The following is a 25,575-nucleotide window of genomic DNA, read 5'->3' as shown; positions in this document are numbered from 1 at the left end:
CAAAGATTATATACCAGCAATGCAAATACAATTGAATTGTTTGATACATCTTAGAATGAAATTGAAATATGATGATCTCTATGAACGTTTGATGTTTGGTAAGAAAATTGCCTTTACATTTGGCTATCTTGGCGATCTGACGTATCGGGGGTTATTCGAAGCATTTCTTGGCTATATCGCCGCTTTCTTTCTCATCATGGGTTTCTATATGCGAGAACATTCAACATGAATAATTATGATTTGATCAAATGATGATGATAATGATGATTCCGTATAATTCTATTAGTTTAACCTTTAATTTTGAATCATTTGTTATTTCCATTTAACATTCGTCTTTATATGTGTATGTGTGCACTGTTGAACAAATTAATTAAAATCCCATGGAGAAATTTGTGGGCTACAAATGTGATATTTTGGTTCTAAAAGCGCAGGCTTACAATCTTATTAGAATGTTCTAAAATCGATCGATTTTAGAATGAAAATGGAAGATCTTTAGCGCGCTTTAAGCAGAAAAATAGAACCATTGCAGCCCATCACGTGATCACAATTTACAGGGAACTTTTCACCTGAATGAAATAAATTTCCGAAATTATTCTCATATTCTGCATATCCGCTGCTTCATATTTTGATCATTTTATTTTATTTTAATAAAGTTTATTTATTATAAAAGAAAACCTCTTATACCATTATAAATAGAAGATAAAAAGAAAAAAATTATATACAGAAAATAATCGGTTATAAATATTGGAAAACAAAATTTTTCATCTCCAGATAAAATTGAACCAAAATAAAATTTAGATCTCCACAAAATAATAAATGACCATAAATCGAGGAAAAGAAGTATCTAGTAGTTCTTCCATCTTGATTAGATTTTCATCGATAGCACCAATTGTAAAGCATGATGTTTTTCAAAAAATATTTGACCAGAGAAATTGGACAAAGATATCGATCAACCTTGCCTTGTACGTTCCATTAAGTTTTTTTTGTAAAAATCTATTTGGTTGGTATGATTTTCTTAGAATTATTGGACAAAAAAAGAATGATCTTTGGGAAAGCAGGTTACTCATTTCGTTGCCGTTGGTACTCATGTAGAGGTGTGATTCAATGAATAAATTTTCATCGATAATCCCAATTATAAAGCATGATGTTTTCCAAAAAATATTTGGCCAATGAAATTAGAAAAAGATCATACGAAATATAGGACAAATTTGTTCCATCTTTTGCATATTGATTTGCTAATTCATTGCCAATAATTCAAGAAAAATTAGTCTATATTTAAATAAAAGAATTTTTTCAATTTACCGCGCAATTCCTTCCTTGACATTATCATTATCATCACTATGCAAACGTTTATTAAATGTAACATCATTTTTATTAGCTTCCAAAATATCATCATATTTCGACCATGATTCCAATTCAACTTCATTAAGATTACCAGTTCGTCTTTCAAATTCTATATCAAATTCGAATAACATTTTATGATCATATTTTTGTTACAATACAAAATTATGACAAGAAAATGAATCTTTATCACTATTAAATGAAAAAATGACATGAAACATAAATATTAAGAACACAGCAAATCTCTTACCATCTGTTGATAATAGACAACCAAAAAAACAAATTCAATTTTTCAAAATTGAAACATTCAAATTTCAATTTTACATTAACACTCAAACTTAAAACATCAACATGTTTTTTTCAATCATAAATCGAATTGTTATAATTCGAACTTATTAAGAAATGCATAATAGTCATCAGGTTAAACTTTTGAACGTAACGCAAAAAATGCAAAACGCGCATGCCCTTAACGGAAATCTTTAGAAAATTCAAAGCGAGAAAAATTTTGAGCTACTTTTTTTCTAAAAAAATCTACTTTGGGCTATTTTTCTTCTAAAGCACCAAAATATCACATTTGTAGCCCACAAATTTCTCCATGGGATGACAAAAAATTTAAAACAAAACAAAAAAAATTCCTCAAAATTTCCTCTCAATCTATTGTTTTTTGCTATTATTTGACATTTTTTTCTGTGCGCGCATGCGTGTTGCGAAAAAAAATAAAAAAAAAATTTGATCCAAAAAAGGTCATCAATAATAATTATCGATTGATTCGATTTATCGATGAAAAACATTTAATCAATAAATTGATTCCAAATGTGACTATATATTTCATTATATTTATAGAGAATAATTTTTGAAATTCAGCAATTTTCTCGGCTCCAAGTTGATCGATTGGGCGCAATTTGTTTTTTTTTTTTTTGAAATAAAGTCATTTTTGAATTGATGATAAAATTGACAATAATGAAGTAATGAAGTTTGCAATAAATATATCTTAATGAGTAGAGGTGATTTTTTTCTGCCATGTTATCTTAGCAAGAACGGAAAAAAATTCCTCATTCGTTTGTCGGATTCAGATGTAGAAAAACCTGTTTCCTGATTGTGAAAATGTTGTTCAAAATCAAAACATTTCTTTACGATGCAATGAAACATATTGTTGAAGAAAATGGCACCGTACGATATCGTCTATTACATATTGTTGATGTTTCGCTTTATGTTTATTGGTTGATACGAATTTTGTTCATCTCATTAATCTTTATTAATCCAGAACTATTTCCATTATATCGATATGATTATGCATCATTGTATTTCTGGAATCATCGAAACATTCTTAATAAATTTTTTGCTTTGATTCTCATATTATTCGTATTTACTGGATTACTTGGTATGCAAACATTTTTCTTCAACAATGTCAATAAACATGGTTTTCAACTTATTTATGATTGTATTGTCCGTAATACTGATCAATATTATAAAAGCCGAGATACGGATGAAAATATTGAAAAGAAATTGTCACAACGTTTCGAGGATTATCAACAACAATTTGCTCGTAATCATCGTTTATTATCACAAATCACCCCTATTGCTAATCGTATGGTTTCATTCAAAGTTTGGCGTGATTCATGGGTAGAAATGGATCGTATAGACAAAAATTTATTCGGAAAAATCAATAAAATGCGCTTGTTTCCTAATGCATCACTAAGAGGACGTAATTATATATTATTATTCGTATTGATTATGGATTTCTGCAATTATTGTTTGCACATTTTCATCCGTAAGTTTCATTTTGTTTTGTTCATCTTATACCAATACCTCATAACAAAATGTTTGTTTTTTCTTTCACCTTTTTTCCATCCTTTTACAAAATTTTATTTAAAAAAGTGTTGGTTCTTTTAATTGGCGCATTCATAGTTATTTATTTTCAAATTTCACAATTTGATATTGTACAAAATTCATTTGTATTGAAATTATGTTTAATGATTGAAGTGATATTATTCACACATAATACATTTGTAATGCTTCAATGTGCAATGCTACTATCCGGTGTAATATTGGCAACATATCATGCATTTCACAATCAATTGGCTAATATGAATCAAAATTTTATGAAAATTTTAAAAAATTCACAAAATGGAAAACCAATCAATTTGACAGTGTTGAAAGAACTGCGATTCATCCATATTGAACATAATACATTGTCATATTATGTATTACATGGTGATAAAACTACATGGAGTCTGGCGCTTTACTATTATGCATTGGTTAGCATACCGATTAATGTATTATTTATGTGTGAATTAATCGTTGAAGATATACCGGCGCAAACAGAATTTGTATTCATATTGATTGCATTGATACATGTCATTACTGGTCTTATTCCGTTTATAACTTTAGCACATGTTTCCAGTGCTTTTCATAAAATCAAAGATTATATACCAGCTATGCAGCTACAATTGAATCGTTCGACACATATTCGAATGAAATTGAAATATGATGATCTCTATGAGCGTTTGATGTCTGGTAAAAAAATTGCTTTTACATTCGGCTACCTCGGTAATCTGACATTTCGGGGGTTATTCGAAGCATTTCTTGGCTATATTGCCGCTTTCTTTCTTATCATGGGTTTCTATATACGAGAACATTCAACATGAATAATTATGATTTGATCAAATGATGATGATGATGGTTCCGTATAATTCTATTACTTTTAATCTTTAATTTTGAATCATTTGTTATTTTCATCAAACGTTCGTCTTTATGTGTGTGTGTAACTGTAGAACAAATAAAAAAAATGACAATTTAAAAAAATTTCCCAAAATTTTCTCTCAATCGATTGTTATGTTGTCTTTTTTTTTGCTATTATTTGATATGCACTTATTTTTTTTTCGCCCATTAAAACTTATCATCATTAATGGTGATTAATATATTTATATATCGCAATCTTTCAACTTTATTTTTCATATTACAAAACTAAAAACGTAATCATCATCATCATTATATGTGGTGAATATTATGATGGAAGAAAAGAAAATTTTGAAAAATTATCAAAAATCATGCAAATGTTCAAAAAAAAAAAAAAAAAAAATTGCAAAAAAAAAACAAATTGATCATTTCAATACTTAAATTATGGGGAATCATCTTTTCTGTTTTGTTTTATTATCTCGCTGATATTTGATTACATTGTTGTCTTGAATTCAAATGATAGTGATGGGTAAAAAAAAATGTTGCTGCAAATTCGTCACTTTATCTACGATGCAATGAAACATATTGTCGAACAACATGGAACAGCAAGATATCGCCTATTACATAATGTGGAAGTCATCTTTTATCTTTATTGGTTAATACGAATATCATTCATTGGATTAATGTATCTGGATTCGGATCAATTTCCGTTGTATGAATATGATTATGCATCGGCATTTGTTTGGAAACATCGTAAAATTTGTAATAAATTCTTCATCATTATTGTAATACTTTTGATCATGACCGTATTGCTTGGTATTCGGACATTTTATTTTCATCATGTGGATACCATCAGTTTTCAAATTCCATACGATTGTATCGTATATAATACGGATCAATATTATAAAAGTCAAGATACGGATGAAAACATTGCAAAGAAATTGTCCCAACGTTTCGAGAATTATCAACAACAATTTGCTAGTAATCATCGTTTATTATCACAAATCATTCCTATTGCTAATCGCGTGGTTTCATTCAAAGTTTGGCGTGATTCATGGCTAGAAATGGATCGTGTAGATAGGAATTTGTTTGAGAATCAAAATAAAATGCATTTGTTTCCGTACGCATCATTCAAAGGTCGTACTTATATTCTGCGATTTGTAATGATTGCTGATGCACTCAGTTATTTTTCGCATATCATCGGTGGTAAGTTTTTATTTTGTTTTTGTTTTCTATCAAGCATCAATCAATCTTTATGTTTTTCTCTCAGCAATGATTTTTATGTATGGCTCTTATTTATGGTTTCCAGAACTTTATTACTATGAAATGGTGCAGAATTCTTGGCTTCTGAAACTGTCACTAATAATCGAAGTAATTTTATTTGTACACAATGCATTTGTATCGATTCAATGTGCAATGCTACTATCATGGACAATGTTATCATCATATCAGGCATTTCATAGTGGATTAATTGATTTGAATCGAAATTTCATTTCCATTCTGAATGATTGCCGTTATAATGGAAAATCGATCGCTGTAAATGATATAAAGAAACTTTTTTTCATCTATCGACAACATAATAGACTGGCATATTATGTAATATTTCCAGATCAAGATGCATGGAGCCAGGCGCTTTGCTATTATGCATTGGTTAGCATACCAGTCAACGTGACATTGATGTGTATAATAATCGTTGAAGATTTACCTGGACAACTAGAATCAGTATATATATTGATTACATTAATACATGCAATCACTGGTCTTATTCCATTCTTGACCACAGCACAGGTTTCCAGTGCTTTTCATAAAATCAAAGATTATATACCAGCTATGCAGCTACAATTGAATCGTTCGACACATCTTCGAATGAAATTAAAATATGATGATCTCTATGAACGTTTGATGCATGGTAAAAAAATTGCTTTCACATTTGGCTATCTCGGTGATCTGACGTATCGTGGGTTATTCGAAGCGTTTCTTGGCTACTTTGTCGCTTTCTTTCTCATCATTGGTTTCTATATGAAAGAACATCAAGATCAAGCAAGAAATTAATTCGATTTCAATCTTAATTTTGCTTATTTCTTTGTGTTTTCTATAAAAAAAAATTCTTAAAACCAAATAAAATCATAATAATCAATTAATTGTTATTTAATTTTTGTTTTTTTTGTACTTTGAAATTTTTTTTTCTTTTCCGAAAATATTTTCCATTTTAATTACGCACAATTTTTCGAAAATTTACACACACACAAAAAAAGTCATCATCCTTTTAATGATAACCAGTTGTTTATAGCTAATTTATTTTTACCAAACTATTCATTAACAACAACAACAACAACTTCGTCATCATCAGCATTCAAAATCATTATTTTCATTCCAAAACAGCAAGAATATTGTTTCAATTAAAATAACAATTCAAAAGAAGAAAAAGAAGAAGAAATCGACATTTAATAATGTTGAAAAGAAACGAAAATTATTCATTTGAATTTGTCATTCATAAAGCGACTGATTAAACAATTTTTAAAAATGTTACCGAAAATCAAAACATTTCTCTACGATGCAATTAAACATATTGTTGAAGAAAATGGCACCATACGATATCGTCTATTACATAGTGTTGATTTTTCGCTTTATATTTATTGGTTAATACGAGCATTATTCATTTCATTAATCTTTATTGATCCAGAAAAATTTCCATTATATCGATATGATTATGCATCATTATATTTCTGGAATCATCGAAACATTCTTAATAAATTCTTTATGATCATTGGAATATTGCTTGTATTGATTGGATTACTTGGTATACGAACATTTTTCTTTAACCATGTGGATACACTAAGTTTTCAGATTTTTTATGATTGTATCGTATATAATATGGATCAATATTATAAAAGTCGAGATACGGATGAAAATATTGCAATGAAATTGTCACAACGTTTCGAGGATTATCAGCAACAATTTGCTCTTAATCATCGCTTATTATCGATAATTATTCCACGATTATTTAATCATTGGTTCAGAATTCGTGTTTGGATCGATTCATGGTTGCAATTGGATCGTGTAGATAGGAATTTGTTTGAAAATCGAAATAAAATGCGTTTGTTTCCCAATGCAAATCGTAAAAGTCGAACACATGTTTTGTTATTCGTATTGATTATTGACTTCTGCAATCATATTCTTCACATTTTTATTTGTAAGTACATTTCTATCATGTTTTTTGTTTGTATTTTAATTTTTCAATTTCTCCTCATATTCATTTTTTTGTATAAAGTGCTCGTCATTATCGTCGGTGGTATTGTGATTATTCCACAATTTTTAAAATTTGAATTGGTAAAAAATTCTCCGATCATGAAATTCATCATAATGATCGAGGTGATATTGTTCACACATAATACAATTTTATTACTTCAATGTTCAATGTTACTATCCGGTACAATAATGGCTACATATTATGTATATCATAATGAATTGATTCATTTAAATCAAAATTTTATTATGATTTCGAAAAAAAATTCTCAACATTGTTGTCATGGTGATAGAAAAAAATCAATCACTATGAATGATTTAAAAAATCTTGGATCTATTTATAGGCAACATAATATATTATCATATTATCAATTATACACTGATAAAGATGCATGGAGCAAAGCACTTTATTATTATGCATTGGTTAGCATACCGATCAATGTAACCACTATATGTGAATTAATATTGGAAGATATGCCAACACAAACACAATTGGTATTCATTGTAATTACCATCATTCATGCATTTACTGGTTTAATTCCATTTATAAAATTGGCAATAGTATCTAGTGATTCACATCGAATCAAAAATCATATTCCGGCCATACAATTACAATTAAAATATCGTCATTATTTACGAATGAAATTAAAATATGATGATCTTTATGAACGATTGATGTTTGGCAGAAAAATTGCATTCACATTTGGCCATCTTGGCATTATTACATTTCGTGGTTTATTCGAAGCATTTCTTGCCTATTTCGTATCATTCTTTTTGATAATGGGTCTTTATATGAAAGAAAATATTCATTCAAATTAATGAAAAAAATTTTAGATCACGGGTTTTCCAAAACAAAAACAAAAAAAAACAAATTTGTTTAATGTTTGTTTTTTGTTACGAATTTGCTGCAAACAAAGAAAAAAAAATGTCACTGATCTTTAGTATTGATCGATAAATGTATTAATTGATGATCATTTTTTGTCACCACCATTACCATGGCCACAATATATAAACAATAAATATTTGAATAAAGTCCAAAATAAGAAATTTGTTTATAACTTGAAAATTTATGAAAGAAACCAAAAAATGAAATTTGTGTTCAAATCGATCAAGCAAATTTTTTTTTCTGAAATCGATTTCTTCCACTAAAATTTTCGGAGAATTTTTTTTCAGTTATCATCAAACACTCGTTATACTCTTGGTACTTTTGGTTCTTTTCCAAACAATATTAATTCTCATCATCATCATGTTGTTTAAAATTCGTCATTTTTATTATAATGCAATCAAAAATATTGTCGAAAATCATAACTATCAATCGTATCGATTATATCGTTCACTGGATATTGTATTCTATTTATATGGCATCATTAGATTGATGATAATCATCATGATGTATTTGGATTCAGAACGATTTCCATTATATCGTTATGATTATGTATGCAGATTTTTTTGGCATCATCAAAAAATTTGCAATCACTATTTCATCATTGTTTTATTATTTTCAGCATTACTTGGTCTACTTGGTATTCGTACATTTTATTTCGCTAATATCGATACATTAACATTTCCATTATTATATGATTGTATTGTTTACAATACTGATCAATATCATAATAATCAAGATACAGAAGAAAATATACGAAAAAAATATCAAACACGTTTAATACGTTATCGAAAACGATTCCGTTTGAATCATCGACATGATCATCATCATTCTGTATTAACGAAATGGTTGACAAATTATTTGTTCGAAAAATTGTTAGCCATTCGTTTGTGGATCCAATCATGGATCGAAATGGATAGAATGGATCATAGAAAATTTCAACAAAATCCAATGAAATTATTTCCATTGGTTACATTACGTACAAGAATACGTATGCTATTGACAACATTTATTATGGATCATATAAATTTCTTGCTCCATCTTTGTCTATGTAAGTTGTTGTTTTCATTCACGTTTCTCCATTATCAATTTTTTTTACTTTCTATCTCTATTCAAGTTATTGGATATCCAATTGGATGGTTAATAATCTCGATGGAAGTATTCAGCTATGATATTGTACGAACATCTTTCATTATGACATTTGCACTCATCATTGAATCGATCACCTTGTTCATCATGATATTAATATTGATGCAAGGTGCATTATTACTTTCATCAACAGCGGCAATACCATACCAAATGTCTTTGGATACATTAACTAATTATAATGAAACATTCAACAGAATTAATCGATCAAGAATAATGATTGACCGAAAACAGTTGCAAAAACTTTGGTTCGTCTATAGGCAACATATTCAAATGACGTATTATGTAATCTATGCTGATAAAGATGTTTGGAGCCATGCACTATATTATTATTCATTGTTTAGTATACCAATGAATGCTATGATTATTTGTGAAATTCTATTTGAATATTTACCATCATTGACACGAATTTTATTCATCGCCATCGCTATCGTACATGCTGCAACTGGTTCAATACCATTTTTGATGCTAGCAAATGTTACCGTTAATGTTCATGCGATCAAAAAATCAATACCATCTATTCAATTAAAATTGTCGATGAATCAATCTGGTAAACAACGGCAACGAAATTTACGTTTAAAGATAAAACTGGATGATCTTTATGAACGATTGACGATGGGCAAAAAATTATCCTATACATTCGGTTCATTAGGTGATGTAACATTTCGTGGTCTATTCGAAGCATTGCTTGTTTATGTTGGTGTTTTTTTCATGATTACAGGTTTTTATTTAAAATTATGAAAAAAAAACTGATCAAATCAAAATTTGCACATTTTTGAAATATATGTTTTATTATTGAAAAAAAAAAATTTTTGCAAAACGCTTAAAACAAAAGTTAAATTTTCAAATTTATGAATTTGCTGCAAAAAAAACATCATCATCATCATCATCAGGAGAGAAAAATACAAAACCAAAAATTTCAGGAAAAATTCCGGAAAAAAAACCACCGTCATTCATTTATAATTTACATTGTAAATTTGTAGCAAATATGTGTGTGTGTGTGTGTGTGTGTGTGTGTATGTTTGTAAGTATCCTGATCAAAACATTTGATCAATCAATCGATTGTGTGTCTTTTGTGTTTGGTAAAGAAAGAGAAGCCAAAAAAGAAAAAAATTGTCATCATATATAGAAAAAGAAAAACAATCAAGATACAATAGTATCGTAAATGAAAAAATGAAATGAAAATTGGTTACAAGATTAAGATATATGTGTGGAACAAACAACAATTCAAAAAGAGAGAGAGAGAGAGAAAGAGAGAAATTGAAAACATGGCAAAACGAAAGAGATTGGCATATGAGAGTGGAAAGAATGGAGAAAATTTTTTTTTTTTATAATAAATCACCTGAATGAATTAATGAATGAATGAATGAATAAATTGTTTGTTTGTGTGTAAATTGTAAATTTTGTATTTCATTGTTTTTTTTTTGTCATTTATTTAAGCCAAAATGGTTGTGAATCACGATAAGGAGCACGTAGATGTGGTGGTACACCCACCTCTTCTGAACGTCTAATTGGTTTCTGTTTATATGGTGGAGGCAGTATGATTGCTGTTGTTACTGATGATGATGATGATGATGACGATGATGATGATGATGATGATGAAGGAGAGGATTTGATCTGATTTTGATGATGATTATTTGATGAATCCAATGATGATGAGGCTGTTGATAGACGATCCGATGATCCATCATTATTATTATTATTTGATATATTTGTCGTCAATCCACCACCGGTAACCATTAACATTAATGAATCAAAATCAATAAGAGAATTTTTATTATTCGATGATGAATTATTATCTTTATTATCTTTTGATTTATGATTCATATCATCGGCTATTGATGATGTTGTTGCTGCTGCAGCAGCAGCCGATAATAATAATGAACGACATGATTTACATTGGGCACTTGGAGAATAAACTTCTTTATAAATACGACAATTATAACATGGTGATGATGTACGTGAATTTGATCCACTTGTACCACCACCACTACTACCAGCACCATTTAATTGTGGTGCTAAAATAGTCGATACCGATAAACATTTATCAGCAGCCGAAGATGGATTAGCAATTTTGACCAATAAATTACGTGTCGATGCTGATGATGATCTTGACATTGCCGATGCTGATACCGATGAAAGACGACGAAAATTTTGACTTGTATAATATGCTGATGATGATGATGTTGAACCACCACCACCACCACCACCCATTGTATATGGTGACGATGTATATGTTGTTGTTGAATTACGACGTGCCATTGTTCGTGAACAAAATCGACTCATACGACGTTTTCTTGACATTCTTCTGGCTTGTTTCACAGAATTGGTTTTCCCACCACGCATTCCATCAAGCCATGCACCACCATTGCTACTATTTTGAATGGAATATCGAAAACTTTGACTTTTTTTATTCTGACTGATCGTTGAAGCTCCTTTTAATCCATTCACTAAATTCGGTACAGATGTCAACGATTTATTATTCTGATGATGATGATTATTATTTGATCCTGAAATCGATAATGATGATGATTTCATTATCGATGAACTTAATATTGATTCTTCATCGGATTTAAAATCACGACCACCAATACGACCACCTTCAATAACTCTTGTATTATTTGTACCCATTGTGAATGAATCATGTTCATCACCTGATCCATAACAAAGATCGGTATTACAACCACCATTACCACCACCATTTGAGCCATCATTTTGTTGATCTTGATCTTTACAACAAATAGATGAACAAGCTTTATAACCAAGTAAACAAGCCAATAGAAATGCAATTTCCAATACAATTTCAAATATTTTTAAATCAATATTACTGGCAGCAATTGAATGATGATGATGATGATTTACTGAATTACCATTGCCACCAACACCGCCAACGGAAGAATGTCCAATAACACCGGATGATGATGATAAACCATTGATAAGATTATTACCATTTTGACCATAATAATGGCCACCATTTGGATAAGATTGTTGATCATATAGATTATTATGGCCATGATGATCACCTAATGATGGTGGTGGTGGTGGTTGCGCTAGTCCAAATTGAAACAACGAATTTGAATGTATCCATTCACAACGACGAATATATTTATTCCAATGTTGTCCCAATGGACAACGACAACGTTTTGTTGTTAACATTTGTGTTAGATTAACATTCGATGATGTTGATGATGTTGATGATGAATACGGTGTTGAAATAGTCGACGTTGATGTTGAATTTGTTGAATTATTGTTATTGTTTTTATTTTTATTTGCTACAATCAATTGTCTACAAATCATATTTGCTGAACATTGACGATCATCATCACAATGTTGGCCATAATAATGTGGACGAATCGATAAAATATTGGATGATGATGATGATATCGATGCAGACGATGATGATGAAGATGATTGAATTGAATGATGATGATGATGATTATGATTTTGTTCGTCGTTTGATGGTGGCCAATTATTATTATTATCGTATAATAAACATTTTGTTACATAAACCACATGTTGTAGATTGGCAGTATTATTATTATTATTACTGTTATTATTACTATTATTGGTCGGATTATTATTATGATGATTTGTCGTTTTAACATTCACTTTGATCTGTACACGCCTAAAACGTTTCATATCACGACAAACGCATTGATTTTGTCGAATATCACAACGTCCATTTGGATCATAAAATATTTTTGATGATGAATTTTTTCCAATACAATCAGAATCTTTTAAACAATGCATCGGTGGAAATGTTATCATTATGGGTGGATTTAATATTGATGGTGATGGTGATGATAATGGATTTGGTATGGAATTTATGATATCCGATGATGTAGATGATGATGATGATGATTCGTTCGATTTATCACTTATTGATGATATTGGTTTTGATTCAACATTGAACATCAATATGAATGGCAGCAGAAGCAGCAGTAGCAAACAATAATAGATTTCCATCATTCTTGATGATGATCCGAATCGATTCGAAAATGGTGACATTTTTGTGTTCTTTTTTGTTTGTAAATAAATCGAGATTTGTAAATTTGTAAAGATTTTCAAAAATTTAACAAACAGACGAGAAAACAAAACCAAAGTAAAATTTTTTTTTTGTTGTAAAGTTGTAAAATTTTATTCGAAAAAAATGGAATAATAACAAATCGGAATAAACAACAGCAGTCTGTAAAGTGGACTGTATGTTGTTTCCGTGTGTATGTATGTGTGTGTTTTACATCATTTATGATGAATAAATTTCATATAAATGAATTTTTTTGTTGTTGTTGTTCCATAAAAGGGCAATGACATTTTGGACCAATGATGTTTGATATTTTCAAGACATTTCTGGTTTTTCTTTCAAGTTTCGCGTTGTTAAAACCAAACATACACACACACACATTGGATCCAGAATTCGAAATGGCCAAAAATATTTATCGGTTGATGTCTATTTATATACCACCACCAACCAACCAACCAACATCAACGACGACGACGACGACGATGAAAAAAAATATTTACACCAAATCCAGTTCTTACGACAAACGAGCGAGGTGATAACGTCGTCATCACACCAAAAGTAATCTATATATAAATTCCGGGTTGATTGGTCACACCGTCATCATCATCATCATCATCATCATCATCGTTAGATCAGCTAGGCCCATTCTTTCTAGGTTAAATAAAATGGAAAACAACGATGAAAAAAAAATTTATATAGAATCAATTCTCTACTACTTCTACTTACGCGTTCCGTTTGTGTGTGTGTGTGTGTGGGGGTGGATGTTGATGATCCAGAATAGTTTTCGTCATAGAATAAATATAGATAGATTGTTCCATGGAATTGCGCTGAAAAAGATACTGAAATTCATTATTTTATTTCATTTTTGCTGGTTACTATTTTTAGTACATGTGTGTGGGAGTGGTGGAAAAGAGAAACAAACAAACAAACAAAAAAAAGAATTTGACTTGAGAAATGGATCACATACATTTCTGGTGTATTATTGTTGTTTGTCGAGTACATTTAGATGTTGATGAAAAAAAAAATATTGGCGACCAAGAATCCAGAATTTTTTTTTTTCAATCTCTCTCTTTTTTGAACTGAACTTTAAACTTCCGCGTTTGCGTCCATTGGTGATTGATTCTGCATAATTTTTTTTTTCTGTTGGACGGAAAATGTACTGTACGATAATTTTTTTTTCTTTCGGTTTTGTTCCGGGTTTTTTTTCCACTCTTCGTTTTGTTCTCTTCAACAATCAGGGTTCATTGATCGATGAATTTGGAACGATTGGATTCATGGAAATTCTGAAAAACATTTTTGTCAGTGGATGTGTACGGAAAATTTTCCAATCAATCAATGATAAATTGCGAAAATGTTCCAAAGATTAAAGTCTAAAGTAAGGGAAAGAAAGAGAGAGAGAGCAAAACGAAACAGGAATTATTTTAAATTTAAGAATTTTTAAAAATTACCAAAAAAAAAAAAAATAAAAAATTCATTCAAATTCATCACTCATTTTCCGGCTATTTTCACACAGCCATGGGTTAAATTAGCCATTGTTTTTGTTTTGCATTTTTTTTCGATTTGAATTGAACTGAATTGTTGAAGTAAATAAATATATATCCAAACACACACACACACATTCGAGATTGATTGCATTTTGGTTCAAAATAGATTTGAATTCGTCGTTTTGGGTTGTCGATTGATTGTGTGCTTAATTACAATATATATTATCACCAATATCATAGATTGGAAAACAAATATGTCAACAATGAAAAATAAATGATGATGATGATAAATGATCCAATGAATCAACAACAACAACAGCGGCAATAGAAAAAAAAGTAAATTTTTTTTGTTTTGTTTTGTATAAAATGATGACTAAACCAAGATGATGATGATGATAACGATGTTTTCTTTTCCCCATTATGATTTCCTTTATTTTATTTCTTATTTTTTTTTTATTTGCAAATGTTGCCAGTAAGCAGTATATATTTGTTTTAAATGAAAAGAAAAACAATTAGCTTGTTGTTGTTGTTGTCGTTGTTATGGTTGTCACATGATCATCATCATCATCTTCATCATTATATATTTTTTTATGATCGTGTAAATTAAATTGGAAAATAGAAAATAAATAAAAAAAAAATTTCATTTTTGCACATCATGTCATCATCATCGTCATCAAGTTCAAATTTCAACGAATAATAATCTTCCATCCACATCATCAACATTGATTGAACAACAACAACAACAACAGCAGCAGCAGCAAGAACCAGGATTAGGTTCGGATGCTGAAATATCATTGCCGATGACACCTGAACCACCGGATTCAACAACAAGGTTTTTTTCAATCATTCACTTTGTTGCCACAAAATTTGAATTAAACTTTTTTTTTCATTCATTAATTCCTAGAGAAAATGAAGAAGTGGTCGAAATAATTGAACCAATACCAGCATTTTTAGATTCAACATCACCAAATCGTCGTTATAGGCCACGTTCAATAAGTCATCTACCGTATAAAAGAAATAGTGAACGTCGTTTACAAAAATTTCGTGATAAACAAAAATTCCGTTCCACATTAAATCGTACAGTATCAACAGAATCATTGATTAATCACGATGCAAATAATGATACCGATGATCATAATAATGATCAGGATCTTAATGCAACGAATCATCCACATCATACGCATCATAATGTACAGAATGGTGATGCAAATAAAACCATAACATCGGTGGTATCAATGACATCCACCATTTCACAATCGGTATCACGACGAATGTATCATCAAAAAAGTCTTGGTTACGAAAGTCTTGATTATGATATTTGTGAAAATATGTTACATTTAGAAGAAGAAAATAATGCCCGACGTAAAGGACTTGGTAATCATTATTTGGAATTCACTAGATGGCTTGTCATATTTTTCATTGGTGTATTGATCGGATTGACTGCCTGTTGCATTTTATACAGTGTGGAAACATTGACTAATTATAAATATCAAAAATTAATGGTAAAAGTTCAAATTTTTTTTCAATTAATGATAATTAATCGGATCATTAAAACATTCTATAGAATCTACTTAATTCATCGAATCCAAATTCAATGATAAAACCGTACATTATTTGGTTGTTAACGAATGGCATACCAGTATTTCTTGGCTCTTGGCTGGTCACCTATATGGCACCGGTTGCTGCCGGTTCTGGTATACCGGTTATAAAATGTTATCTAAATGGTGTTAAAGTTCCTGAAGTTGTACGTGTTAAAACATATTTTGCTAAAATGTTTGGCGTCATTTGTTCAGTGGTTGGTGGATTGGCCTGTGGAAAAGAAGGTCCAATGATTCATTGTGGTGCAACAATTGCTGCCGGTATTTCTCAAGCAAAATCCACCACATTTAATTTGAATTTTGAAATTGGATTATCACGATTCCGTGAAGATCATGAAAAACGTGATTTTGTTTCTGCAGGTTTGTCTTTAGATTTTTCTTGTTTTCTCTATTTGATCAAATTCCAATTTCTCCATCATCACTTAATTTATTAGGTGCTGCTGCCGGTGTTGCTGCTGCATTCGGTTCACCATTGGGTGGTGTATTATTCGCTCTGGAAGAAGGCGCATCATTCTGGAATCAACAGCTTGTTTTACGTATATTTTTCTGTTCATTGGTTTCATCATTCACATTGAATTCAGTGGTGTCCGTTTTCAATGGTGAACGGATGGGTAGTCCAGGATTATTGAATTTTGGAAAATTTCAAGATATTGATTATAGTTTTTATGAGATTCCATTATTTGCTGCTATGGGTGTATTCGGTGGCATCACTGGAGCGTTATTCAATTTATTCAATATGAAATTAACTATACTACGACAACGATGGCTGGAAAATCGTCGCCTGTTACGAGTCGGCGAAGCTGTATTGGTATCATTACTTACGGCAACCATTGGATTTGCATTGATGAATGTTTGGAGTGAATGTACACCAGAAACAACGGAAGAAACACAATTCCCTGTAACATATGGTTGCCAAAAAGGACAACACAATGTAATGGCAGCACTTTGGTTTAATACACCAGAAGCCACGTTGAAGAATTTATTTCATAACAAAGATGGTGCATGGAATATCAGATCGTTGACAATATTTGTGATAACATATTTTTTTATCTCATGTGTAACATATGGTTTATCCGTATCTAGTGGCCTATTTATACCCGGATTAATGTTGGGCGCAACATGGGGCCGTTTAGTTGGTATTGGATTATCCTATGTATTGCCGAATGAAACATGGATACATTCGGGAAAATTTGCTTTGATTGGTGCATCAGCTAGCCTTGGCGGTATTGTACGTATGACTATATCATTAACTGTGATATTGATTGAAACTACGGGAAATCTTTCATTCGGTTTACCCATCATGATTACCGTGTTCACTGCTAAATGGGTTGGTGATTGTTTCAATGAAGGTATCTATGATATACACATTGATCTATCGAATGTACCGTTTCTTGGTTGGCAACCACCATCCGATTCAAGTCGAATATTTGCATCCGAAGTAATGCATAGTCCAGTGACATCATTACAAGTACGTGAAAAAGTTCGTAATGTTGTCCAAATATTGTCTTCCACACATTATAATGGATTTCCAGTAGTGGACGAGAATACCATCCATCAAGCTGTACGTACATTTGGCCGTTATCGTGGTCTTTTACTACGTTCACAACTTTTAGTCATGTTAAAAGCTAAAATATTTCAAGAATATTCATTAGATGCACCATGGAAAAATTTAAATTCATTATTCCGTAATTCATATCCTCGTTATCCAAATTTACAGCAAATAATGAATGAATTGACCACTGATGAATTAGAAATGACAATGGATCTAAGACCAGTGATGAATCCAAGTGCCTATACAATAAGTCATGCTGCATCATTGAATCGTATATTTCGTTTGTTTCGTGCATTAGGCTTACGACATATTGTCGTATTGAATGATTATAATGAAGTGATTGGTATTGTTACCAGAAAAGATTTAGCATTTTATTGTACGGTTAGATTTGATAAACATTGATTTATTGATTACTTTGTTGTTGCTCATGTTGCTGTTGTTGATGTGTATGCTATATGATTGGTTTTCAGATTGGTAATTTTTTTTTCATTTCATTTCATTCATTTTTACACAAAAACAAAAATATATTTTGTATATATATATTGTAATTCACATTGTTTAATATAATTTGAATTTCAAAATTAATTTATTGGTCCAATCATTGGTTCATTTTTATCAATTAAAAATGGATTTATAAATATTTTTTAAAAAAATGAAGATAAAGTCACACACACACACACATGCAGAATTCAGGAGAAAGAAACAATCAATCCATCAGTCAATCAATAATCAAAAACAAAAAAAAACAATCATCATCATCATCAAATATATAAACACGCATGGTTGTGTTGTCTGTGTTGTCAATAATATTGACAACATTGATTTGTTTTACGGGCAGTTTTATAAAACAATTTCGATTGTGTTGATAATTCTTCAGATTTTTCCACCAAATTGTCCAATTTTTCACCACGTTCCAATATACCGGTTATGGCATCATGTAATATGATTTTTGTTTCATCAATTTCTGTCTGTAATTTTGTCATTGCATCGGCTTCTTTTGGATTTTGAAAACGTGCCAGATATTGATCCAATTTTGTGTATGGTGCCTGACCTTCTTGCATTGTTGGCCATCGTATTGATGGCACCGATTGTGTAAATTCTTCCAATATTTTCGATAATAATGTATGTGCAACACGATTTGGATATTCATTATCCGATATGACAATACCAGCCAAACGATCAGATCTTATATAACAATGACATAGATATTCTTGCTGTTGTAGTGATGATCTTGTTGCCAATTCACAACGTTCGACAATCATTTTGGCCGTAAAACGCATAAATTCACCAACACTATTACGTTGAAAAAAACCAAATGTAGATAGATCAGATGCATGTCGTAAACATATGATTGAATTATTTTCACGTTTATATAGGACACCAATATGATATAGTTTGACCATTTTTGTTTCGAATTATCCCGTGGCTAACACAGGTTATAAACAGCTGTTTTACAATCGTAAAAAAATTGTGTGTTCCAATCTGTTTTTTTTTCTTGTTGGAATAAAAAAAAATTTTAACAGAACAAAAATAACAATTGAATTTTCTCCAAATTATTAAAGAATTTATCTGCAGAATATCGGAGACGAAGAAAAATTTATTTATATTTTTTATTTAGAATTTAAAATGCGAAAAAAACAAACACATTTCTGATTACTCATTATCAAATGCGTGTGTTGGTATTTTTTTTTTTTTTTTGTGTTTACAATAATAACTCATAACATCATCATCTGACTGTCAGTGGTATTTTTTTTTTGTTCAGAGCATGAGTAATCACGTGATTACATTTATTTCTACTGCCATCTTGCGGTAAAATTAATAATGAAAGGCTTTGAAATTTTTTTTTTCTGCAAAAAAAAAATTCAAATTTTCTGAAATTCAAATTAAAAAAAAAAAAATTTGCATAATTTTATTTGGTGATCATCATTCCACGAATTCCATAAAAGATATTTCTTTATGAAACCATGTTCCATGTTTAATTTGAACCCAGAAGAAGAAGAAGAAGAAAAAAGTAAAATTTTAAAGTTCAAAAATTCAATTCGACAAACAAACAACATTCCAGACATTTTTTTTTCCTTTTCACACAATACCACCGAATGGTGGTCACGATAAATTATTATTTTTCACTGCCCTTTGACATACACACTATTAATGCATAGGAGGCAAATAGAGCCACGGTAATGACCCAAGGGCAAATAATTTTGGTCTTTATTAGTGTGTGTGTGTGTGTTCGAAATTTTGAAATTTAAAAAAAAAATTTCGGTTATTTTCGATAATTAAAAATCAAATCCGAATCAAGATCGTTGTTCGTTGTTGTTTTGTTCATAACGGACAAGAAAAAAAAATTTCAATTTTTTTTCACTTTCAAACGATTCATTGTTTTTCCGTTGTTGATTCACATAGCGGATAAGAATGATGAACAACAACAACAACAACCAGTTGAATTCGTTAAAAATATGGCCAATCGAATCGAATGTGAATCAAATAAATAGGAAAAAAAAACGAAAATGGAAAATTTCAACGGCTAAAAATGTTCGTTGTGGTTTATTATTATTATTATTATTATTTTATCCATTCAACGAACATTATGATTTTTATTTTTTTTTTCTGTTGAGTGTGTGATGCGATGAGTGTGTTTGATGTCAACGGTCAAACATGGTTGTCGTCGTTGTCGTTGTTGCAGTGTATGAGAAAATTATATAAAACGATCAAAATTATGCTGGCCATGCATATATGGGTGTGGGAAACAATAAAAATTTTTTCCCACACACACCCACACCTAAACAACACCATCACACTCAACAATCGATATAATCGATATTTATTATTGATTTAAAAAAAAACAAAAAATTCTCAAGATAATTTGGAGTAAAAATACCAAAAAAAAAAAAAAAATGACTCGCCCATCCTGTCCATCAGGCTCCAATAACAAAACAACAAATCATTTAGTGTTTTGTATCACTTGACACTTTTTTTTGTGTATGTGACATGTATCTCACATGGGCCCGAGATAATGTTATACAATCATCATCATTTACCATATAGGTAACAACATTTTATTTTGTCTAGAAAAAGAGAAAAAAAAATTTTCAATTAAATAACCTATGACCTTTTTTTCCTTAATGCAAAGGACATTTTCATTATACCATACATGGTTTTTTTTCGCCCATTGATTGAAAGGTTATTTTATAAGGTTATAATATATTGTGATGTGATGTCATTCATATATACTCCTCACCTCAATTTTTCTTTTCTCTCTCTCTCTTTATTTTCATATCCGTATTTTTTTATTTATTTATGAATGAATGAAAAAAAATACAGAAAACGATTTCCGCTACACAAGCCCTTTTTTGGAACTCCTTTCCTTCTCTTTCTATGTTCCTTATTGTCAAAATTTTTTTTTTCACTCAATGAATGAATGAAAAGGATGTGGAAAAGTAAAAAAAAAAATTAGGCACAAAATTGGGTTAAAAGATCGACGACCGTCATTGGATTTATGGATGGATCCCACAGAACGAAGAATTCGATATTTGTAAATTCATCGTTTCCAAGAAGAACAAGAAACCGAAAAAAAATATTATCAACGTTTTCTCAGGATACAGCAGAGAAAATATGCATTTTTGTTGTTGTTGTTGTTATTATTGTCATCACATTTGTCCAGAGCAGCAACGATGATGATGATGAAGACTACGGCGGCACCAACCATAAGAATTTGATTCCCACGCTCACCCGGCTCATCATCATCATCATCATCATCATACACAACAACATGATGATGATGATAGTTAATAGCTACTACACACATATTGATAATGATGATATAAATTCAGTGTTGTCCTCCTCATTTTTTGTTGTTGTTGTTCATCGTCTTCATCATCCAAATAACAACGAAACAAAAAAAATTTTTTTTTGTTTGATTGACATTGAAAGAAAGTTCACATACACACACACTGTATATTATATACTGATGACTTTTCCTTCCTTTTTTGAGATTTTGCACTTGCAACCTACCCCCACCACCACCACTACTTTGCTCATTTAGATGAATAAATGGGGGAGATGAAAATCTCATGTCCGTTTTGGACAACAACAACAGCAACAATTCCCATCATCATCATCATCATCAATGCTGTAAGATAAGAAAATTTCCTTGTATATGGTGGATGATGGACCCTAGCGCTAAAAGCGTGTGATTTGTGTGTTCCGTGAGAAGAAGAGCTTGACCACTTGTTGCATTTTTTTTAGGTATATGGTTTACATATGAGTTGCCAGTTTTTATAATACAAATTTTTTCTCGTTTTTCATTCTTCTTAGGTCCCGCGATTATCGATCATCAAAAAAAACGAAGTGCGAACAACAGCAATAGCAGCAGCAACAACAACAACAAGTTGTCCTTGATAGGTCACACACACACAAAACTGGTCATTCATTCAACTTCTTAATAATACACAGTCTTTTTAATGTGACTCAATGTAAGACACATACACACACACACACAGACAAGGAGAAAAAAATTCGAAGGTAAAGAAAAAAACGACGACAGCAACAACAGCAAAGTATTAAAAAAAATTGAAAGAAAGAAAAGGAAACTAGAAAGCCCCAAGGAAGAGGGATAGGCATGGGAACGAAAACCAAACCAAACCAAACCAAAAAAAAAAAAAATTCGAGCAAACTTTTTTCACCCACCAACAGTCGATATGATGATGAAAAACGGATGGCCAAAAAAAAATCTGTTCAAGATGAAAATTGAGAGAGAGAAAAAAAAAGAAAAAAATCTTGGGTCCCAGAGAAACGTAAAGTCAAACAGAACCAATAACACAATTGCCAAGCAAACAGGCGCGGTCTTCCCGACCAACAAACAGCAACAAAACAATAACAAGGGCAGAGGGTCTGTGAACAATGTCAAACACCACTACCAATAATCATGGCCTGAATTGATTACTATATATCACTACTACTACTACTACTACCATTACTTCATTTACTATTACTACTGCTACCAGGAAAAAAGGCCAGGCCAAAGGGCAGGATACGCACACACACACTGATATTGTGGAGGGTTCTCATTCGAACGTTTATTCATTCATTTTTGTTCGTTGATTGTTCTGGCTGAATTGTCGGCTACTTGCTACTGTTTTTCTGTGTTGTTGTTGTGGTGGTGGTTGTATGTTGGCCATTGGTAATATCGTTGTGTGTCAAGCAAAAAAAAAAAAATTTTTTCTTTCTTTTGAGTTTTTTCTGGTTATGATGATGATGATAATTTTCAACGACAGCTGCTACCAACAAGAAAAAACATTCCATTCATTCACATTCCTGTTGCTGTTTGATTATTATCATCGAACAAAATAAACGACAAAACAACACGCTCATCCAGATTGAATTGATTCTTGTCTTTGTGAATAATTTTTTTTTATAGCCCTGATATATCTATTCTCTATTTATATTAATTTTCATTTAAAAATTATCCATCGAAAATCATCATTTTACAACCATAAAAAAAATTTTGAAAAAGAATATTTGTGATGATTCTGTGTAATGTCTTTATTTTATTATAGAATATAAAAATTGTTTGTTTTGATCATTGGTTCGTCGTATAAATGTGTCAGGAAAAAGGATCATATGTAACAACCATGTTGGAGATGATCAATGATGTTGTTGTTGTTGTACAGAATGATAATCATCCAAATCAAGATAACGATAATGATCAAAAAATGTTAACATTTGTTAATGATAATGATGATGAATCAACAATAATAGCCAATAATCATCATCATCATCATATAAAATCATTGATTGTAACGCAAAAAATTTCAAATGGATCATCAGATTATAATGATGATGACCATTTACCATTATCACCATCATTAACGCCACCTATTTCATTATCACCGGTAACATCACCACAACCATCATCAATATTATCATCATCATCATCATCATCATCGATAATTACCACTCTAGACTGTGATGATCGATTCATTAAAATTGAAACAATGAATAATTCGGAAACGGTAGCAGCTACTACTACTACAATGGCCATAAATTTACCTTCAATTCATCATCATCGAAAATATCAATCATCACCATCATCATCTTTATATCAACAATCAATACCAACAATTAATGAACAATGTATAATCAATACACAACTTGCCAATCATCAATCATTACGACAACAGGAAGAATCATATCAGAATAAAATTTTATTAGCACAAAAAATTCTTAAAATAATTAAAAATGATGATTATGAACAATTTGCAAAGATATTACAGTATACAAAACCAGATTTAAATGTTTTCATTAATGGTCAAACAGCATTACATTATTGTCTTTTATTAGGTAAATTGAATTTTTTTTTTTAAACAAACAAAATCTAATTCCATTCTTTTGAATAATTTCATAGGTCGAGATGTTTCATGGTGTAAATTATTAGTATTGAATGGTGCAAATCCAAATTTATCAAATCAAGATGGCTGGCATCCATTACATTTGGCTGCATTTCGTGGTCTAAAAGAAAGTGTCAATTATTTGACCAATTGCAATAATAGTTTTTATCATCATGATAATAATCTAATAACATCAAATAATAATAACAATGATGAAACGACAACAACAAATTTATAATAATCATGATTTTTATAATCTAAAAACGAATAAAAACGTGGAAATCTCGTTTGTCTCTCTATGTGATAATATCAATAATAATCATCATGAAACCATTCTCATATATCCATTCAACATTCGACAACAACAACGACCAATTTTTTCTTTGTACAAAATATTTTTCCAATTCATTTTATTCATAACAAACAAAAAATTCTGTATGTATACAAATATGAATTTTTATCAACAAAATGCACCAACGATTCACACATCACATCAATTGAATTTTTCTCTACTTGAATCACAAAAAAAAATGCACATACATTTGTAAATATAAATCTGTTATTGTTTTGTTTCAATTTTTGATCAATTAAAAAAAATGGAAAAAAGTTGAATCTTAAAATTTCACCGTATTTATTGATTTCTCATCATTTTAGCGATGCTGCAGATGATGAGAAAGTAATTTTTTTGTTGTTATTGTTTCGGCGTATTATGCAATAATTCTGTTGTTGTTGTTGTAAATAATTAACTCTGAAGAAATTCTTTGGAAAAAAATTTTTGACAACAACAAGTTTATCTCACTCTCACACACAGACTTATTAGTTAGTTAGTTATATATTCGGACAGAAAATGATAATTTTTTTTTTTTTTCATCGACCGTAAATGAAAAATTTTCCCACCACCACTATCGGCAACAATTCAACGAACCAGTGTGTGTGTGTGTGTGTATGTTTTGTAGTAATGACACAATAGAGCCAAGAAGCGAATGATGAGAATCTTGAGCGCTATACTTTTTTTTTTTTTTGCTTTAAAAAAGTTTTTGTAGTGAGAAAAAACTTTTGGAAAAAAAGAGTGTGTGTGTGTCGTCGTTACTCTCACCAAATAGACTCTCTCTCTCTATGTGTGGCTTTTATTCGTTCTTTACATTCTCGAGGATTTTTGTATATACGGAGATTTTTTTTTCTGATGAGAAACTTCAATTTTTTTTCGGTTTGTGTGTGTGTCTGTGTCTGTGAATATTT

At 30.4% G+C, this 25,575-nt stretch overlaps 6 protein-coding genes across 10 annotated transcripts; 4 read left to right on the top strand and 2 right to left on the bottom strand.

The window, feature by feature from the left end:
* Window positions 1-6,220: 6,220 nt before the first annotated feature.
* Window positions 6,221-14,887, bottom strand: LOC124494429 (uncharacterized). 5 transcript variants are annotated; one of them, XM_075735767.1, is made up of 4 exons: window positions 14,765-14,887; window positions 14,284-14,686; window positions 14,043-14,191; window positions 6,221-13,967 (listed from the first exon to the last, which is right to left on the bottom strand). In XM_075735767.1, exon 4 carries the CDS (start codon window positions 13,301-13,303, stop codon window positions 10,727-10,729), a length of 2,577 nt encoding a protein of 858 aa, XP_075591882.1. In that variant the 5' UTR covers window positions 13,304-13,967; window positions 14,043-14,191; window positions 14,284-14,686; window positions 14,765-14,887; the 3' UTR covers window positions 6,221-10,726. The 5 variants fall into 5 exon arrangements, with proteins under 5 accessions (XP_075591882.1, XP_075591884.1, XP_075591883.1 ...); XM_075735769.1 differs by having other exon boundaries at window positions 14,043-14,155; XM_075735768.1 differs by having other exon boundaries at window positions 14,043-14,143.
* On the top strand, window positions 6,289-9,106 carry LOC124499662 (uncharacterized). The gene is made up of 2 exons (XM_047063602.2): window positions 6,289-7,213; window positions 7,292-9,106. The coding sequence occupies exons 1-2, from the start codon at window positions 6,544-6,546 to the stop codon at window positions 8,083-8,085; spliced, it is 1,464 nt and encodes a 487-aa protein (XP_046919558.2). The 5' UTR covers window positions 6,289-6,543; the 3' UTR covers window positions 8,086-9,106.
* LOC124491009 (uncharacterized) lies at window positions 8,657-10,036 on the top strand. The gene is made up of 3 exons (XM_075728460.1): window positions 8,657-8,705; window positions 8,772-9,200; window positions 9,267-10,036. The coding sequence occupies exons 1-3, from the start codon at window positions 8,657-8,659 to the stop codon at window positions 10,034-10,036; spliced, it is 1,248 nt and encodes a 415-aa protein (XP_075584575.1).
* ClC-b (chloride channel protein 7) lies at window positions 14,838-18,535 on the top strand. The gene is made up of 5 exons (XM_075735772.1): window positions 14,838-15,136; window positions 15,274-15,632; window positions 15,705-16,302; window positions 16,365-16,758; window positions 16,833-18,535. The coding sequence occupies exons 2-5, from the start codon at window positions 15,601-15,603 to the stop codon at window positions 18,350-18,352; spliced, it is 2,544 nt and encodes an 847-aa protein (XP_075591887.1). The 5' UTR covers window positions 14,838-15,136; window positions 15,274-15,600; the 3' UTR covers window positions 18,353-18,535.
* Window positions 18,488-19,641, bottom strand: Ykt6 (YKT6 v-SNARE homolog). The gene has a single exon (XM_047063815.2). The coding sequence runs from the start codon at window positions 19,351-19,353 to the stop codon at window positions 18,751-18,753; it is 603 nt and encodes a 200-aa protein (XP_046919771.1). The 5' UTR covers window positions 19,354-19,641; the 3' UTR covers window positions 18,488-18,750.
* Window positions 19,642-23,228: 3,587 nt separating this feature from the next.
* Window positions 23,229-24,956, top strand: LOC124490504 (uncharacterized). The gene is made up of 2 exons (XM_047053027.2): window positions 23,229-24,289; window positions 24,354-24,956. The coding sequence occupies exons 1-2, from the start codon at window positions 23,548-23,550 to the stop codon at window positions 24,572-24,574; spliced, it is 963 nt and encodes a 320-aa protein (XP_046908983.2). The 5' UTR covers window positions 23,229-23,547; the 3' UTR covers window positions 24,575-24,956.
* Window positions 24,957-25,575: the final 619 nt, after the last annotated feature.

The sequence above is a fragment of the Dermatophagoides farinae genome, chromosome 2, assembly GCF_024713945.1.
Source record: "Dermatophagoides farinae isolate YC_2012a chromosome 2, ASM2471394v1, whole genome shotgun sequence".
In the NCBI taxonomy this organism is placed as follows: Eukaryota; Metazoa; Arthropoda; class Arachnida; order Sarcoptiformes; family Pyroglyphidae; genus Dermatophagoides; species Dermatophagoides farinae.
Note: the sequence above shows the minus strand (reverse complement) of the source record. Positions and strands in the feature narration are given on the sequence as shown.

What these genes read in the sequence shown, in the direction of transcription:
- LOC124499662 (XM_047063602.2), top strand. Translation starts at nt 6,544, where the DNA reads ATGTTACCGAAAATCAAAACATTTCTCTACGATGCAATTAAACATATT. An exon ending in TATTCTTCACATTTTTATTT is followed by an intron (nt 7,214 to 7,291) that starts GTAAGTACATTT and finishes TTTTGTATAAAG; the next exon opens with TGCTCGTCATTATCGTCGGT.
- LOC124491009 (XM_075728460.1), top strand. Translation starts at nt 8,657, where the DNA reads ATGTATTTGGATTCAGAACGATTTCCATTATATCGTTATGATTATGTA. An exon ending in ATATCGTTATGATTATGTAT is followed by an intron (nt 8,706 to 8,771) that starts GCAGATTTTTTT and finishes TATTATTTTCAG; the next exon opens with CATTACTTGGTCTACTTGGT. An exon ending in CTTGCTCCATCTTTGTCTAT is followed by an intron (nt 9,201 to 9,266) that starts GTAAGTTGTTGT and finishes TCTCTATTCAAG; the next exon opens with TTATTGGATATCCAATTGGA.
- LOC124494429 (XM_075735767.1), bottom strand. Translation starts at nt 13,303, where the DNA reads ATGTCACCATTTTCGAATCGATTCGGATCATCATCAAGAATGATGGAA.
- ClC-b (XM_075735772.1), top strand. Translation starts at nt 15,601, where the DNA reads ATGACACCTGAACCACCGGATTCAACAACAAG. An exon ending in CCACCGGATTCAACAACAAG is followed by an intron (nt 15,633 to 15,704) that starts GTTTTTTTCAAT and finishes ATTAATTCCTAG; the next exon opens with AGAAAATGAAGAAGTGGTCG. An exon ending in ATAAATATCAAAAATTAATG is followed by an intron (nt 16,303 to 16,364) that starts GTAAAAGTTCAA and finishes AACATTCTATAG; the next exon opens with AATCTACTTAATTCATCGAA.
- Ykt6 (XM_047063815.2), bottom strand. Translation starts at nt 19,353, where the DNA reads ATGGTCAAACTATATCATATTGGTGTCCTATATAAACGTGAAAATAAT.
- LOC124490504 (XM_047053027.2), top strand. Translation starts at nt 23,548, where the DNA reads ATGTGTCAGGAAAAAGGATCATATGTAACAACCATGTTGGAGATGATC. An exon ending in ACATTATTGTCTTTTATTAG is followed by an intron (nt 24,290 to 24,353) that starts GTAAATTGAATT and finishes ATAATTTCATAG; the next exon opens with GTCGAGATGTTTCATGGTGT.